The 16,295-nt window shown below is 44.3% G+C and overlaps 1 protein-coding gene across 4 annotated transcripts in view; it reads right to left on the bottom strand.

The window, feature by feature from the left end:
- Positions 1-385: 385 nt before the first annotated feature.
- Positions 386-16,295, bottom strand: part of CDC42BPB (CDC42 binding protein kinase beta) — a 132,992-nt gene continuing 117,082 nt past the window's right edge. For 2 of the 4 annotated variants that reach the window (XM_070514354.1, XM_044774357.2), the window contains 7 exons: positions 15,921-16,018; positions 15,751-15,835; positions 15,460-15,577; positions 15,242-15,359; positions 14,566-14,671; positions 14,391-14,461; positions 386-1,878 (listed from right to left, as the gene is read on the bottom strand). In XM_070514354.1, the coding sequence (XP_070370455.1) occupies positions 1,747-1,878; positions 14,391-14,461; positions 14,566-14,671; positions 15,242-15,359; positions 15,460-15,577; positions 15,751-15,835; positions 15,921-16,018 (728 nt within the window). In that variant the 3' untranslated portion in view covers positions 386-1,746. The remainder of the gene's footprint in view (positions 1,879-14,390; positions 14,462-14,565; positions 14,672-15,241; positions 15,360-15,459; positions 15,578-15,750; positions 15,836-15,920; positions 16,019-16,295) is intronic. The other 2 variants (XR_006530441.2, XR_011504814.1) reach the window with 1 other exon arrangement.

The following is a 16,295-nucleotide window of genomic DNA, read 5'->3' on the forward strand; positions in this document are numbered from 1 at the left end:
ACTGCCCTTGAGGGCTTGCACTGCTCTCAGGCTGAAATCCTAACCCCCGGTCCGGCTGCTGCAGCTACCCGGAGGCCCAGCAGGGGCGCTTAGCCAGACGGGCCCTCCCTCCACCCGTGGCACACAGCTGACCCCGCCTACCACGATACAGGGTGCCCCTCAGGAGGCCCCCCCCTTTCATGTCCTTAGCAGGTGAGAGGTCACAGCTCTGGAGGCCAGCTCCTGCCACATGGACAAAGGCACCTTTTGCATGACCCCCTGAGCGAACGACCAAGAACAGCTTCCAGAGGCACGACGGCTCCTTCACTGCCTCTTGGGGAGGGATTCCCAGCACAGGGAACCACTGGGGGGCCCAGACACTCTCAGAAAGATGGGTCATCACATTCAAACCACTGAGAACTTTAAAACTGCCGTCTTCTGCTTTATTGACAGGTAAATTGTTCAAAAATGTTCTCACAATTCAATAATTACAAAGACTCAGACTTACATTAAAAAAGTAAAAACCAGAACCCCCAGCAGGTGCCAGCCCCAGCAGAAGGCCCAGGGGGGCGGGTGGGCAGGCAGGTGCTAGGTGTGTGACACGCACAGGCAGGCCGTGGTGCCCACGTCACTCAGTGCCGACTCAAGTTTAAGTGCACGTCTCAAACAGCGTCGCCAAGCACGTCGACCAGTGGGAGAGGGGAAAGCCTGTCCTGGGCCAAGGGCAAGCTGTGTCTGCTGGCCAGCTAATCACAAGCCTTTAATGAGACAGGCCACAAACCTGATTACTCACATGTGGTACAAGGGAGGGTGAGAGTAAATACGTGGGCAGTGTCGCCGCGCCACGGGCAGGGCCAATGTGCAGGAGTGTGTCGGGTGAGTCTACAGGATCCATACGGGGACTAAGCACGGGGCTCCATGCAGGGGCGGGACTGGGCAGGGCGGGGGTGTCCTGGTGCCTGCTGCTGGGCAACCTGGGGCTCTGGCCTCCTCTCGGCCCAGCAGGCCTCGGGGCCTGGCTGCACCATGACACTCACCAGTTTTACGGCAGGAGGCAGAAGCTGTGGAAGCGAGTGGGAAACAGAGCACAGATGACTTCACAGTAGTAGATACTGATGACACTTCATGGTTGTGACCAGGAATGCACTAACACACACAAGGGACCCAGGGCAGGGCAGGCGTCACTTGTAATGGGCCTCTGTCCACCTCTACAAGATCAGAAGGACTTCTGCGGCTGACTATGAAATGGCTAAATGAATAAAAAGGCCACAAACTAACCTCCATTTCCTCTGTCTTCAAAATTCTAGTGACATGGAATGATATACAACTTCCTACTATTCTCCTAAGGTCCCAGGAAACAGTTTCAGGGAACAGACTTGTTACTGAGGCCGTGTCCTGAGCCGTCTGCTTCCTGAGCAGAGCCATGCTGGGTCTACCGGGTTTCTGCAGAAAGGGCCGGCGTCAGCAGGGCCCCACATGCCTTCTCAGCTTGTTCTGGGCAGGAGAGGCTGTGTGGTGGTCCTTCATGTGCAAACGGAACAGTGTCGCCTCACAGCTGTGCAGATGAATGGATCTGGTCTACTGCCACGAATAACGTGGCATAAAACTGATCGTTATTATAATAAAGGTTTTTCTTCATCTCCATATCTACAAATTGATTCTACATTTCCTTGGACAACACTGGAGGGTCAGCTCAGTCTTGGCACTGATGTTGGAGGCCACCCCTGGCTCCCTGGCCTGTGGTGGCGAGGCAGTGAGCCAGCGGCTTTAGGCGTCATAGGCTGGCTGCTCCAGGCCTTCGAGGGGGAGCTGGCTCCTGTGGGGGGAGTTGGGGCTCGGCGGGCCACTGGGGTTGGAGCTGTTTGATGGAGTTGAGTGTTTGGTGGAATCCGAATCGGGCTGTGAACACAAAGAAGGTGGACAGCTTGAGAACCAATTGCCCCGGGTCTGTCAAGGGGTGTGCTGCCCAGCTAGATGCGGGCATTTGTGGGGGACAGATGTGGCAACTGCGCTCTCTTTTCTTGTTATGAGAACCCATACTCTCTCCATAGGCTTTTCACATGGTCCTTAAGCTTGCTGGTGAGAGATTGTAAACCAAGGCCCAACCCCACAAACGACTTAGGAATTTTAATTACAAAAAGGAATAAGCAAGTCTGCAGTGAAGAAAGCAGACACCACACAAAAAGTGACCAGCAGTCACCGACACAACACTCTGTCATGACAACAGCACTAGGGATGGAGAAACTCTCTTAACAGGATGAAGGTGTCCATGAAAAACCCACAGCTAACTTCATACTCAATGGTGAAAGACAAAGCCCCCCTAAAGTGAGGAAGACAACAAGGAGGTCTGCTTCACCGCTGCCCAACTCTGTACTAGAACTGCTGGTAAGAGCAATCAGGCAAGAAAAAGAAAAAGGCATCCAAGTTGGAAAGGAAGAAGGAAAACCATCTGTGTTCACAGATGACAGGATTCTATATATAGAAAATCCCAAAGAACTCACACAAAAAACTAAACAAATTCAGCAAAATTGCAGGGTTCAAGATCAATATGCAAAAATCAGCTGTGTTTCTAATGCATCAACAATGAACAATCTGAAAAAGAAATTAAGGGAACAATTCCATTTACAACAGTATCCAAAAGAATAAAACACAGCTAAGAATAAATTTCACCAAGGAGGTGAAAGATTTATACAGTGAAGCTATGAAATAGTGCTGAAAGAAATTAAAGAAGACACAAATAGGGGTTGGCCCAGTGGTGTTGTGGTTAAGTTCATGTGCTCTGCTTCAGTGGCCTTGGGTTCGTGGGTTTGGACCCAGGTGCAGACCTACACACTGCTCATCAAGCCACGCTGTGGTGGCATCCCACATTCAAAATAGAGGAAGACTGGCACAGATGTTAGCTTATGGCCAATCTTCCTCACCAAAAAGAAGAACGAACGAACGACACAAAAAAAGGGAAAGACATCTCATGTTCATGGAGTGGAAGACTAAATATTAAGATGTCAATACTACCCAAAGTGACTTACAGATTCAATGCAATCCCTAGTGAAATTCCAATTACTTTTTTTTTCAGAAATGGAAAAGCCAATTCTCAATTCATAATGGAATTAAAAGGGGCTCAGAAGAGTCAAAACAATACTGAATAAGAAAAAGTTGGAGGACTCACACTTCCCAAACTTACTACTTCAAAACGTACTAAAAGTAACAATAATCAAAACAGTGTGGTATGTACTAGCATAAAGACCAATGACCTAGAACTGAGAGTCCAGAAACAAATCTATACATCTATGGTCAACTGATTTCCAACAAGGGTGCCAAGACCATCCAGTGGGGAAAAGAACAGTCTCGTCAACAAATGGTGCTGGAACAACTGGATCATCACATGCAAAAGAATCAAGCAGGACTCCTACCTCACTCCATATATAAAAACTAACTCAAAATAGATCAAAGACCTAAATATAAAAGCTAAAACCATAAAACTCTTAGAAAAAAACAGGAATAAATCTTTATGACCCTGGATTTGGCAGTAGATTCTCAGATATGACATCAAATCATGAGCAACTAGGCAAAATGGTGGGGTGAGCTGACCCAGGACTCTCTCCCCTCCAAAGTACAACAAAGGACTGGAAAAAAAACCCCTGAATTTCAGCTAATGAACCTAATGCCAGGACTCATAGACCTACAGTATCAAAAGACAGAGGACGGAGATCCTGCTGCCGGCCTCGGAGGAGCTGGAACGGGGTAGGAGAGAACTTTGCTCCCTCCCCCAGAGTCTGGGATCGCTGTGCAGGTCTGGGAAGGAGCAGGGGAGGGGCTGCGCCACTGGGGGATTGTCTAGGACTCCTGCTGCCGGTAGAGTGGAAACCCGCTGACGGGGGAAAGCTTCCGTGCACGGGGACCCAATAAACCCAGGGCCCCGGGAGACCAGAGAACAGAACTCATCCAAATCCAGATCATCGAGCGAGAAAAACCGTCCCTCCCTCCCGGCAAAGCCAGTGGGCGCAGCCATCTTGCCCAAAGGCGAGAGCTCAGAACATGCAGCTCTCGACCCCCATCTAGTGGCGACAGGCTGTAACTGCAACCGAATTCTACCACCATGAGAAAAAACCGCTCCTCTACCATCCAGTAATTTATAAAAGCCCCAGACCAGAAGGAAAACAATAAAAACACAGAATTAAGTCCTGAGGACTTGGAAATAGGTAAACTAAGTAAAAATGAGTTCAGAGCAGCTATAATCAAAAAACCCAATGAGGTAGAGAGAAAGATAGAGAAACAAGCCAAGTTCTGGAGTTACTTCACAAAAGGGATTGAAATTATAAAGAAGAATCACAGAATTACTAGAGATGAAAAATACAATGGACCAGATAAAACAGAATACAGATTCCCTGAATGCCCGGGTAGACTCCACAGAAGATCAAATTAGCATAATAGAAGATAGACAGGCTGAATGGGTCCAGACAGAGGAAGAAAGAGAACTAAGGATTAAAAGGAATGAGGAGCGTATTAGAGAGATAGGAGATTCAATAAGGAGAAAGAATTTAAGGATCATAGGAATTCCCAAGAACGTGGAAAAGGAAAATGGAGCAGAAAGTGTGCTTAATGAAATTATAGAAGAGAACTTCCCAAATCTAGGGATTGAGGGAGCAATGTGTGTAGAGAAAGCTTTCAGATCTCCTAGATTTGTCAATGTAAAAAGACCTACTGCAAGGCATATAGTAGTACAAATGGAAAAAATGAAAAACAAAGAAAGAATACTCAGGGCAGCAAGACAGAAGAGAATAACCTACAAAGGAGCTCCTATCAGACTTTCAGCAGATTTCTCTGCAGAAACCTTACAAGCTAGGAGAGAATGGAGTGACATATTCAAAACTTTAAAAGATAAAAATCTTCAGCCAAGAATACTCTATCCAGCAAGAATATCCTTCAGCTATAAGGGAGCAATTAAATCTTTTCCAGACAAACAAAAGTTAAGGGAATTTGTAACCAAAAGTCCTCCACTACAAGAAATTCTCAAGAAGGCTCTCATACCTGAAAAAAGAAAAAAGGGAGAAAGGGGTCACAAACCAGAGACTAGGGAGACAGATAAATAGAATCAGAATAGGATAGCAAATATTCAACTATAGCATTAGGATAAAGGTAAGGAAACTACCAAAGCAAAGACGATCTTATCACTCTAACTACAAACTCATAACACAAATCAGAACAAGAAATGACAATAATAATTTAGGAGGGGAAGAGCAAAGATACTAAATCAGTCTAGGCCAAGTAAGTAAGAGACCACCAGAGAATAGACTATATTATTCATGAGATTCTAAATACAAACTTCAGGGTAGACAGTAAACTAAACAATAGAACAGAGACATAAAACATAAATAAGCAAAAATCTAAGAAAGCCAGCATAAGAAACTGCAGTATCAAATGGGTAGGATAAAGCACACAGGAAGAGAAAAGCAGGAAAGCCAGATAATGAGCAACAGATTGACAGCTTTAAGTCCACATGCATCAATAATCACTCTCAACGTAAACGGATTGAACTCTCCAATAAAAAGACACAGAGTGGCAAAATGGATTAAAGAACAAGATCCAACAATATGTTGCCTTCAGGAAACACACCTCAGCCCCAAGGACAAACACAGGCTCAGAGAGGACAATACTTCAAGCTAATAGCAAGGAAAAAAAAGCAGGTGTTGCAATTCTCATATCAGACAAAGTGGATTTCAAAATAAGACAAGTAAAGAGAGACACACAGGGACAATATATAATGATTAAAGGGACACTTCATCAAGAAGAAATAACGCTTCTAAATATCTATGCACCCAACATAGGAGCACCAAGGTTCATAAAGCAACTATTAACAGACCTAAAGGAAGATGTTAAAAACAACACAATAATAGTAGGGGACCTCAACACCCCACTCACATCAATGGACAGATCATCCAGACAGAAAATCAACAAAGAAATAGTGGAGCTAAATGAAAAACTAAAACAATTGGACTTAATAGACATATATAGATCACTTCATCCTAAAAAAGCAGAATACACATTCTTCTCAAGTGCACATGGAACATTCTCAAGGATAGACCATATGTTGGGATACAAGGCAAGCCTCTACAAATTTAAAAAAATTGAAATAATAAGCATCTTCTCTGATCATAATGCTATAAGGCTAGAAATTAATTACAAGAGAAAAGCTGAGAAAGGCACAAAGATGTGGAGACTAAACAATACACTACTGAACAAGCAATGGATCATTGAAGAAATTAAAGAAGAAATAAAAAAATACCTGGAAACAAATGAAAATGATAACATGCCATACCAACTCATATGGGATACAGCAAAAGCTGTATTAAGAGGAAAATTCATTGCAATACAGGCACATCTTAACAAACAAGAAAAATCCCAAATAAGCAATCTCAAATTACACCTAACTGAATTAGAAAAAGAACAACAAACAGAGCCCAAAGTCAGAAGAAGGAGAGAAACAATAAAAATCAGAGCAGAAATAAATACTATTGAAACGAAAAAGGCGGTAGAAAGGATCAATGAAACAAAGAGCTGGTTCTTTGAGAAGATAAATAAAATTGACAAACCCCTAGCCAGACTTACAAAGAAAAAAAGGGAGAAAGCTCAAATAAACAAAATCAGAAATGAAAGAGGAGAAATAACAACAGACTCTGCAGAAATACAACGGATTATAAGAGAATACTACGAAAAACTCTACGCTAACAGAATGGATAACCTAGAGGAAATGGATAAATTCTTGGACTCCTACAATCTCCCAAAGCTCACTCAAGAAGAAGCAGACAATTTGAACAGACCAATCACAAGGAAAGAGATTGAAACAGCAATCAAAAACATCCCAAAGAATAAAACCCCAGGACCAGATGGCTTCCCTGGGGAATTCTACCGAACTTTGAGAGAGGATTTAATACCTATCCTTTTCAAGCTATTCCAAAAAATTAGGGAGGATGGAACACTTCCTAACACATTCTATGAGGCCAACATCACACTGATATCAAAGCCAGACAAGGATGCCACAAAAAAAGAGAACTACAGGCCAATATCACTGATGAACATAGATGCAAAAATTCTAAACAAAATTTTGGCCACCAGAATTCAGCAATTCATCAAAAGGATCATACATCATGATCAAGTGGGATTCATACCAGGGACACAGGGATGGTTCAACATCCGCAAATCAATCAACGTGATACACCACATCAACAAACTGAGGAATAAAAACCACATGCTCATCTCAATAGATGCAGAGAAAGCATTTGACAAGATCCAACAGCCATTTATGATAAAAACTCTGAACAAAATGGGCATAGAAGGAAACTACCTCAACATAATAAAGGTCATATATGACAAGCCCACAGCCAACATCATACTCAATGGGCAAAAACTGAGCGCCATCCCCCTGAAAACAGGAACGAGACAAGGATGCCCTCTATCACCACTCTTATTTAACATAGTACTGGAGGTCCTGGCCAGAGCAATTAGGCAAGAAAAAGGAATAAAAGGAATCCAAATAGGGAGGGAAGAAGTGAAACTCTCGCTGTTTGCGGATGACATGATCTTATATATAGAAAACCCCAAAGAATCCATTGGAAAACTCTTAGAAGTAATCAACAACTACAGCAAAGTTGCAGGGTATAAAATCAATTTGCATAAATCAGTAGCATTTCTATATTCTAATAGCGAACTAACAGAAAAAGAACTCAAGAACACAACACCATTCACATTCGCAACAGAAAGAATAAAATACCTCGGGGTAAATTTAACTAAGGCAGTGAAGGACCTATATAATGAAAATTGCAAGGCTTTTCTGAGAGAACTGGATGACGACATAAGGAGATGGAAAGACATTCCATGTACATGGATTGGAAGAATAAACATAGTTAAAATGTCCATTCTACCTAAAGCAATCTACAGATTCAACGCTATCCCAATCAGAATCCCAATGACATTCTTTACAGAATTAGAACAAAGAATCCTAAAATTTATATGGGGCAACAAAAGACCCCGAATTGCTAAAGCAATCCTGAGAAAAAACAACAAAATGGGAGGCATCACAATCCCTGACTTCAAAATTTACTACAAAGTTACAGTAATCAAAACAGCATGGTACTGGTACAAAAACAGGTGCACAGATCAATGGAACAGAATTGAAAGCCCAGAAATAAAACCACACATCTATGGACAGCTTATCTTCGACAAAGGAGCTGAGAGCATACAATGGAGAAAAGAAAGTCTTTTCAACAAATGGTGCTGGGAAAACTGGAAAGCCATATGTAAAAGAATGAAAATTGACCATTCTTTTTCACCATTCACCAAAATAAACTCAAAATGGATCAAAGACCTAAAGGTGAGACCTGAAACCATAAGGCTTCTAGAAGAAAACGTAGGCAGTACACTCTTTGACATCAGTATTAAAAGGACCTTTTCGGATACCATGTCTTCTCAGAGAAGGGAAACAACAGAAAGAATAAACAAATGGGACTTCATCAGACTAAAGAGCTTCTTCAAGGCAAATGAAAACAGGATTGAAAGAAAAAAACAACCCACTAACTGGGAAAAAATATTTGCAAGTCATATATCTGACAAAGGCTTAATATCCATAATATATAAAGAACTCTCACAACTCAACAACAAAAAATCAAACAACCTGATCCAAAAATGGGCTGGAGACATGAACAGACATTTTTCCAAAGAAGATATATCGATGCCCAATAGGCACATGAAAAGATGCTCATCATCACTGATCATCAGGGAAATGCAAGTCAAAACTACACTAAGATATCACCTTACACCCATTAGAATGACAAAAATATCTCAATCTAATAGTAACAAATGTTGGAGAGGTTGTGGAGAAAAAGGAACCCTCATACACTGCTGGTGGGAATGCAAACTGGTGCAGCCACTATGGAAAACAGTATGGAGATTCCTCAAAAAATTAAAAATAGAACTACCATACGATCCAGCCATTCCACTACTGGGTATCTATCCAAAGAGCTTGAAGACAGCAATTCCAAAAGTCCTATGCACCCCAATGTTCACTGCAGCATTATTTACAATAGCCAAGACATGAAAGCAACGTAAGTGCCCATCAACAGATGAATGGATAAAGAAGTTGTGGTATATATATACAATGGAATACTACTCAGCTGCAAAACAGAACAAAATCATTCCATTTGCAATAACATGGATGGACCTTGAGGGAATTATGTTAAGTGAAATAAGACAGAGAAGGATAATCTCTCTATGACTCCACTCATATGAGGAATTTAAAAATGTGGACAAAGAGAACAGGTTAGTGGATACCAGGGGAAAGGTGGGGTCGGGGGTGGGCACAAAGGGTGAAGTGGTGCACCTACAACACGAATGACAAACATTAAGGTACAACTGAAATCACACAAGATTGTAACCTATCATTAACTCAATTTAAAAAAAAATCATGAGCAACTAAATAAAAAACAGGTAAACTGGATTTCATTAAAATTAGACACTTTTGTACATCAAAGGACATTATCAAGAATGTGAAAAGACAACCCACAGAATGGGAGAAAATATTTGTAAATAATATATTTGACGGAGGTCTGGTATTCAGATTATATGAAGAACTCTTACAATTTGACAAGAAAAAAATGAATAACCCAATTAAAAAATGGCAGAAGACCCGAATAGACATTTTTCCAAAGAAGGTGCACAAATGGCCAACAGCACATGAAAAAGACACTTGCCATCACTAATTAGGGAAATGCAAATCAAAACCACAATGAGATAAAACTTCACAACCCCTAGGATGGCTATCAAAAAAAAACCCCAAAAAACAAAAAACAAAAAAAGAAAATAACTGAATAACTGTTTGCAAAGACGTAAAGAAATTTTAACCTTCATACATTGCTGATGGGAATGTAAAATGATGCAGCTGCTGTGAAAATAATTTGGTAGTGCCTCAAAAAGTTAGACACAGAATTATCGTATGACCCAGAAATTCCACGTCTAGATACATACGCAAAAGAAGTGAAAAGCACTTAAACAAGTGTACACTTAAACAAATCAGTGCACACACATGTCCACAGCAGCGTTATTCATAATAGCCCAAAGGCAGAAACTGCCCAAATGTCTATCAAAACGGACTGATGAACACATGAACTGTAGTATATCCATACAATGGAGTATTATTCAGCAACAAAAAGTAACCACCTACTAACTCATGCTACAACAGGGATGAATCTTCAAGACACGACACCAAGTGAAAGAAGCCAGACACAACAGGCCATGTAATGTATGATTCCATCTATATGAAACGCACACAAGAGGCAAATCCATACACAGAACAAAGACTGGCAGTTGCCAGGGGCCGGGGGAGGGAGGAACGAGGAGAAGCTGTTTAATGGGTAGGGGTTTTATTTTGGAGTAACGGAAATGTTTCAAACTAGATAGAGTTGGTGGTTGCACACCATTGTGAATGTACTAAACAGCCAGTGAAGTGTTTACTTTAAAATGGTTATATTATATGAATTTCACTTAAATTCAAAAGAGGAACAAACACGGTCAGTGCAGGACAAACAGGTTCCCTGTTCCTCCGGAGGCAACACCCAGAGAAGGACACCACGTCCTCAGTATAGTACTCCAGTCTGGGACACACAATCTGAATCTCAAGACAAGGAAATGTCAGACAAACTCAAACTGAGGAGCATTCTAGAAAATAATAGACATGCTCTCTGCAAAAACATCATCATCATGCCAGAGAAAGAAAGACCCAAGGACTTATTGTAGAATAAAAGGGACTAAAAAGGGCAGCTGAACGCAATGTGATTGGGGGCTGGGTCCTGTACCAGAAAAAAGCACTTAAAGGCATTATGAAACAACTGAAAGAACTGGAACATGCAGATTATTTTTATCAATTTGACAGCTGTACTCTGTAAGAGAATATGCTTGCTTTTAGGTAAAGTGGCATGATATATGCAACCTACTGATACAGTTCAGGAAAAGCGTGTGTTTGTGTGTGCGTGTACACATGCATGCTTATACATACTTATTTGTTAGTCCCTTGGGAGAACTGGGTGCCTGGGAGAGAGGTGTGGGGACTTTTCAAACTGTTTACCCAATTCAAAAACCAGAAAAGCCTTGACTGTGGGACATTTTGCAAAAGAACTGTACTTTTCATAGCAAATTCAATGTCATGAAAGATAAAAGGCTGGATACAGACTAAAGACGACTAAAGAGACATGACTACTCAATGCGATGCATGCCCCTTGAGTGGATTCTGGATTTAAGAAAGCTCTAGAGGACCCCACTGGGACAGCTGGGGGATCTGAACAGGAACAGGGCATAGGATGATGGTAGAGGAGTGACGTAAGCTCTTGAGAGTGGTCACTGTCATCGGGAGGTGACACCCTGGCTCCCAGGAGACATGTGCAGAAGTACTTAGGGGAATTGTGACGTTGCCCCTTGCTTTCTGCTACTTCTTCCCCCAAAAATCAAACAGGGTAAAATGCATTAGGTAAAGCTTATAGGGGTTGTTCACTTTACGAGTCTTGCAACTTTTCTGGAGGTTTGAAATTTTCAAAATTGACAAGTGAAGGGAAAAAAGTAAAATAACAAAAAAAAAAACCCAAGACCTATCTCTAAAGTCATCAATCTCAGGCAGTTTTAAGAGAGGTCTATGAAAGCTTCCAGGAAAGAAAATCCCTGTATTACAGCAACTAAGAGATGCAAACTTCCTAAGTGAGAGTTCAAGCAGGCACAGCCCTGAAAACAAGGCTGGCTAAGGAAGGCACAGAAAAAGAAAAGCACAGGTCAACTTTATTCATAAACACAGACGTAAAAATTGTCAACAAAATGTTCACAAACTGAATCAGTGTGCCAAAAAAGAATAATACGTCATGATCAAGAAGATTTATTCTCAGGATGCAAGAAAATCCACTCTCAAAAAAACCCATGAAAGTCACTTTGGAAAACATTAAAAAGAGTCTGATTAATATCCATCACCCCTTCCTTATTGAGTCTTCCCAAGCTAGGAAGAGAAAAACACCTTCTCAGTCAGGTGAAAAGGTATTAGAAATGACAGGCAGCATCACTGCTAGTGGGAAACCCAGGCAGACGCACAGAGCCTATGGCGCCAGGGATGCAAACCTGCACGATTCAGGAGCCCCGGCCAGCATCCTGAGAGGCAACATTCACATTCACACTCACACACTCACTCACACTCCATCACAAACACACACGCCCCAAGGTCAAAGAACAAAACTCCAAGGCCATCAACTGAATACCAGAACCAGTCAGAACTCAGTAAAGTGGCTGGACACAGAACATTGCAAAGTTACCAACTCGTACAGACACCAGCAATAACCACCAAACAGGGAGTGGAAGATTATACTCTACTCACAATGGCAACAAAAACCTTGAAATTCTTAAGAGTAAACTTACTAACCACCAACATGCACGACCTGTAGGATGGAAACCATTAATTGGAGAGACGCTCAAAGTTCCTGCATAGGAAAGGTCAAGATGGTGAATATCCCCCAAATTAATCTATGAATTCAACGTAACCTCAGTGAAAAGCTCAACTCAATTTTCACTTAATTATTAGGGAGCCAACAAGCTGGTTTTAAAGTTTACTTGGAAGAGAAAATAAAAAGTAGCTAAGAAATTGTTGAAAACAGGGAGCAAAGAGATTTGCTCTGTCAGATCTCATGTTACAGGTGTACTGGCAGAGGAAAATAATCCATCCACTGGTGGAACAGAGGTTCCAGAAATAAAACATGTAAACAAAGGAATTTTAACATGTAATCAAGACATTTCAAGATGGAGGGAATTAAATGGTGCAGGGCCAGTGTGCCATCCATGCCATCCACTTTAGAAAGAAACAAGCTCAGGTCCTTGCCTATACTCACACAGACACTCAGACACTCACTCTTTCTCACACAGAGACATTTTCATGATACAATGACAAACAGAAAAGAAAACCCTGTCAAGCTCTCAAAAAGACAAGAGAATATTTATCTTAATTGAAAAAGATACAAACTGGACTGCATAAATATTAACAATTTCTGTGTAATAAGACACCCTTAAAAGACAAAATTAGAAGATTAGTGATACTGGGAAAAAGTATCTGCAACAGCTAACATCCACAACTTATAAAGAGTTTCTATAACTCAGTAAGAGAAAAAGCGCAATGACCCAATGGTAAGACCGTGAAGGTGCAGACCTCGAAGGAGGAAACGGCAATTCACATTTGAAAAGATGACCAACCTCAGTAAAAATTAGGAATTTTTTTTGCCTTATTAGTCCAGCAGCTAATGTGAATACACAGTGTCCATGCCGGTGGTGCAGCTCGGGCAGAGTATTCAGCTCCTTGCCTGCCTCCTACAGAAATGCTCCGAAGGGCAGAAAGACCCTCGGGCACTCACTTTTGGGCTAGCCTCAGTGCTGGGCGTTTCTCACCTCATCTTCTCAAAAACCCTGCAGGCAGGAGCATTCTCACCCCCATCTCACACATGGGAAACTGAGGCACACCTCTACTGCATGAGGATGCTACCAACCACAGCAGGGTCTGGAAAGCCCAAAGAAAACCCGAGCCAGTGGCGGTTCTCCATGTTAGTCCCCTGCACTCTCATCCCAGTGGCCTTCAGAGGAGGAGGAGGGGGAGGAGAGGCCAACATGGAAGGCTCTCCAAGACGCACGAGGCCATTTGTACTTTAAAAAAAACGTACCTACTGGTACGTTACATCTAAGTGTATAGAACTACACAGAAAAGTCTAGAAGGAAGTTGGCTGGACTTTTCACACAAAGGCTTTCACTTCTCAGTCATGCAGAGTGATAGCCTAACCCACGGTCAGTGCCCAGGAGGAGAGTAGGGGCCCCAACACCTGCCCGCAGCCCCTCTGTGCTCAGGTACTCTTGGCAGCACTCTCTCTGGCCCAGACTCAGGGCAGCCACAGCTGGGGGCAGGGGAGAAGGGAGCAGGGGAGCCAGGTGACTCAGAAGCAGAGCCTGGAAGTGGGCCTGGCACAAGGCCATGGGGGCCTTGGTCTGACCAAGGGACTGTGCTGCTCAGGCCACTACATGGAGGTAGGAACCCACATCTTTTTCCCGCTGGGCTCAAGACCAAAGAGCCCATGTCACCTTCTCCCTCCCTCAGCACAGCCTGAAAAGTTGTGAGCGGGGAGTTTCAGGGGGCCTGGTGACAACCACCCAGGCCCCCACATCATCAGGCTGCTCTTCCTTCTGCGGGTGGTGACTCAGCTGCACTCCTCCCCAACCTCCTTCCAGAGCCCATGGGCCCCATATGGCTGCACCAGGAAAGATGAGCATCTTTCTCCAAAGGATGCTACTTTGACTCTCCTCCTGTATGGAGCTTCAGATACCTGGGCTGCATCCCTGTAACTGGCAAGTCTTACCTCTTTGTCAAAGTCCTGGTCGGGATCGGACATACTTCTCAGAGGCACAGCCACTCCGGGCTCTGATCCACCTATGGAACAAAGACGGCTGTCATCTTAGGGAAAAGCGTCAAGAGCTGAACCCAAAGTCTGGAGTCTCAGTATCCCAGGCCCCCGCCCTCAGTGCCCTCTGTACCTGACGAGGGCCACGAGATGTAGGGCTTGTTCCTGGGCAGAGGCTGCCGGGACAGGCTGGCAGGAGCAGGGCCAGGCCTTTCCTCCTGGGCAGGGGGCACAGCACTCTGGGCAGAGAGAACAACCTGTGAGCACACTCGGGGCGTCCTGGCTGGAAGCACAGGCCCCAGGGCAGAGCCATGTCTGACTCCAGCTGACCCAGCAGGCAGGCCAACTTTGTGGTGCAAAGTCTGCAGCACAGACCACGGCCAGGGCCCTGGGACCTCAATGAGCAAGACAGGGGTCTCTGGACAGTGGTATCAGGTCAGTTTTGAGCTAAGAATTGGCAATGGCAATTTTAGGTCAAGTCAAATCCTATACGAAACACACTTTTTTAAGCAAAAAAGAAAAATTATGCTCCCTGATCGTACTAAGATGTGATTTAGAAATCATTGTTGATAGCCAATTGCCTTATGAAACACTAACAGACTGAAATGGTGACAGACACCTAACAAATACAAACGTCCCCAGTGTTCAGAGCTCCCAGGAGCAGGAGGGGTGAACTTGGGTGACTCAGAAATGCCTGCGAAGGAGTTCCCTCAGACAGCACGGGAGAGGCCAGGAAAGCCCTGCCAGTGTCACAGACACAAATCTGCCCTGCAGCAGGGGTGCCCCACCCACCCTCCCGTTGAGCTCACCAGAGGTAGGTCCATGAGCACCTGCATCCCGTCACCAGGGCCCATGTGAGCCACGTGGTTGAAGTTGGTTGGGTTGGATATCATTTTGGATCTCAATTCTGGGTCTCTAAGCATCTCTCTGGGGAGAAGAAAATATTTTTGAGATTCACAATATGTAAACTCTTGGCTCTACCACCGGCCCTCCTTGGTGAGGCCGCTGGCCGGGATCCAGCTCTTACCGCCGCTGCTGCAGTCTCTCCTCCTCCGGCACCTTGAACACAAATCGCCTCTTGCTTCTGGTCCTGAGCATCTGCTTCTTGCTGTTATCGGAGGTGTCGGGCACGTTGAGAACTGCTCCTGCAGGAATGAAGAATGACGCCTGCAGTCACGAGCGGCCTCGTGTGGGATGGAGAGGGTACAGGGGTGGGGAGGACAAAGGGTGTGAGGGGGAAGGGCCGTGCGTGCCGGTGACAGACAGATGACAGGTAATCCCTCCGTCCCTCCACGTCTCTCTGCTGAGAGAGGCCTACCGGAGAACTTGCTCTTGAAGTAGATCAAGCGGGGAGGCTCACAGTTGAGGAGGTTGAGGGTGCCCTCAGAGTTCAGGGGTCTTATCTGTGTTGGAAACCAGAGAGGGACGGTAGCTGCGCAGCCGGCGGCAGAGTGGCAGGAGACTGCCCGCCCCGGCCCGGGGCCTTACCCTCCGCAGGCCGATGGTCTGAACCCACTCCATGGTGCGCACGTCAAAGACATCCACGCCGTACTCGCTGTACACCGTGACGTGCGAGGGGCTGCAACCTGGCGCAGATGGGGCAAAGCAAGGTGAGCAAGCTAGGCTGGACCCAGATTGGCACCCTCCACCTGGGAGGGTGGCGGCAAGACCCCGACCCCTTGGGACTTCAGAAGGCGGGCCGCACCTCCCTCGGCTCAGGTGGTCCCAACTGGGTTGAACCGTAGATACTGCCCCGCTCTCACTCCAGAATGAACCTTCACTCCAAAGTTCAGACAAACACACCAATGCCTAAGTGCTTCACCATCTTCTGTAACTAGAGAGCATTTTAAATACCACAGCATA

Source organism: Equus asinus, chromosome 7 (assembly GCF_041296235.1).
Source record: "Equus asinus isolate D_3611 breed Donkey chromosome 7, EquAss-T2T_v2, whole genome shotgun sequence".
Taxonomy (NCBI): Eukaryota; Metazoa; Chordata; class Mammalia; order Perissodactyla; family Equidae; genus Equus; species Equus asinus.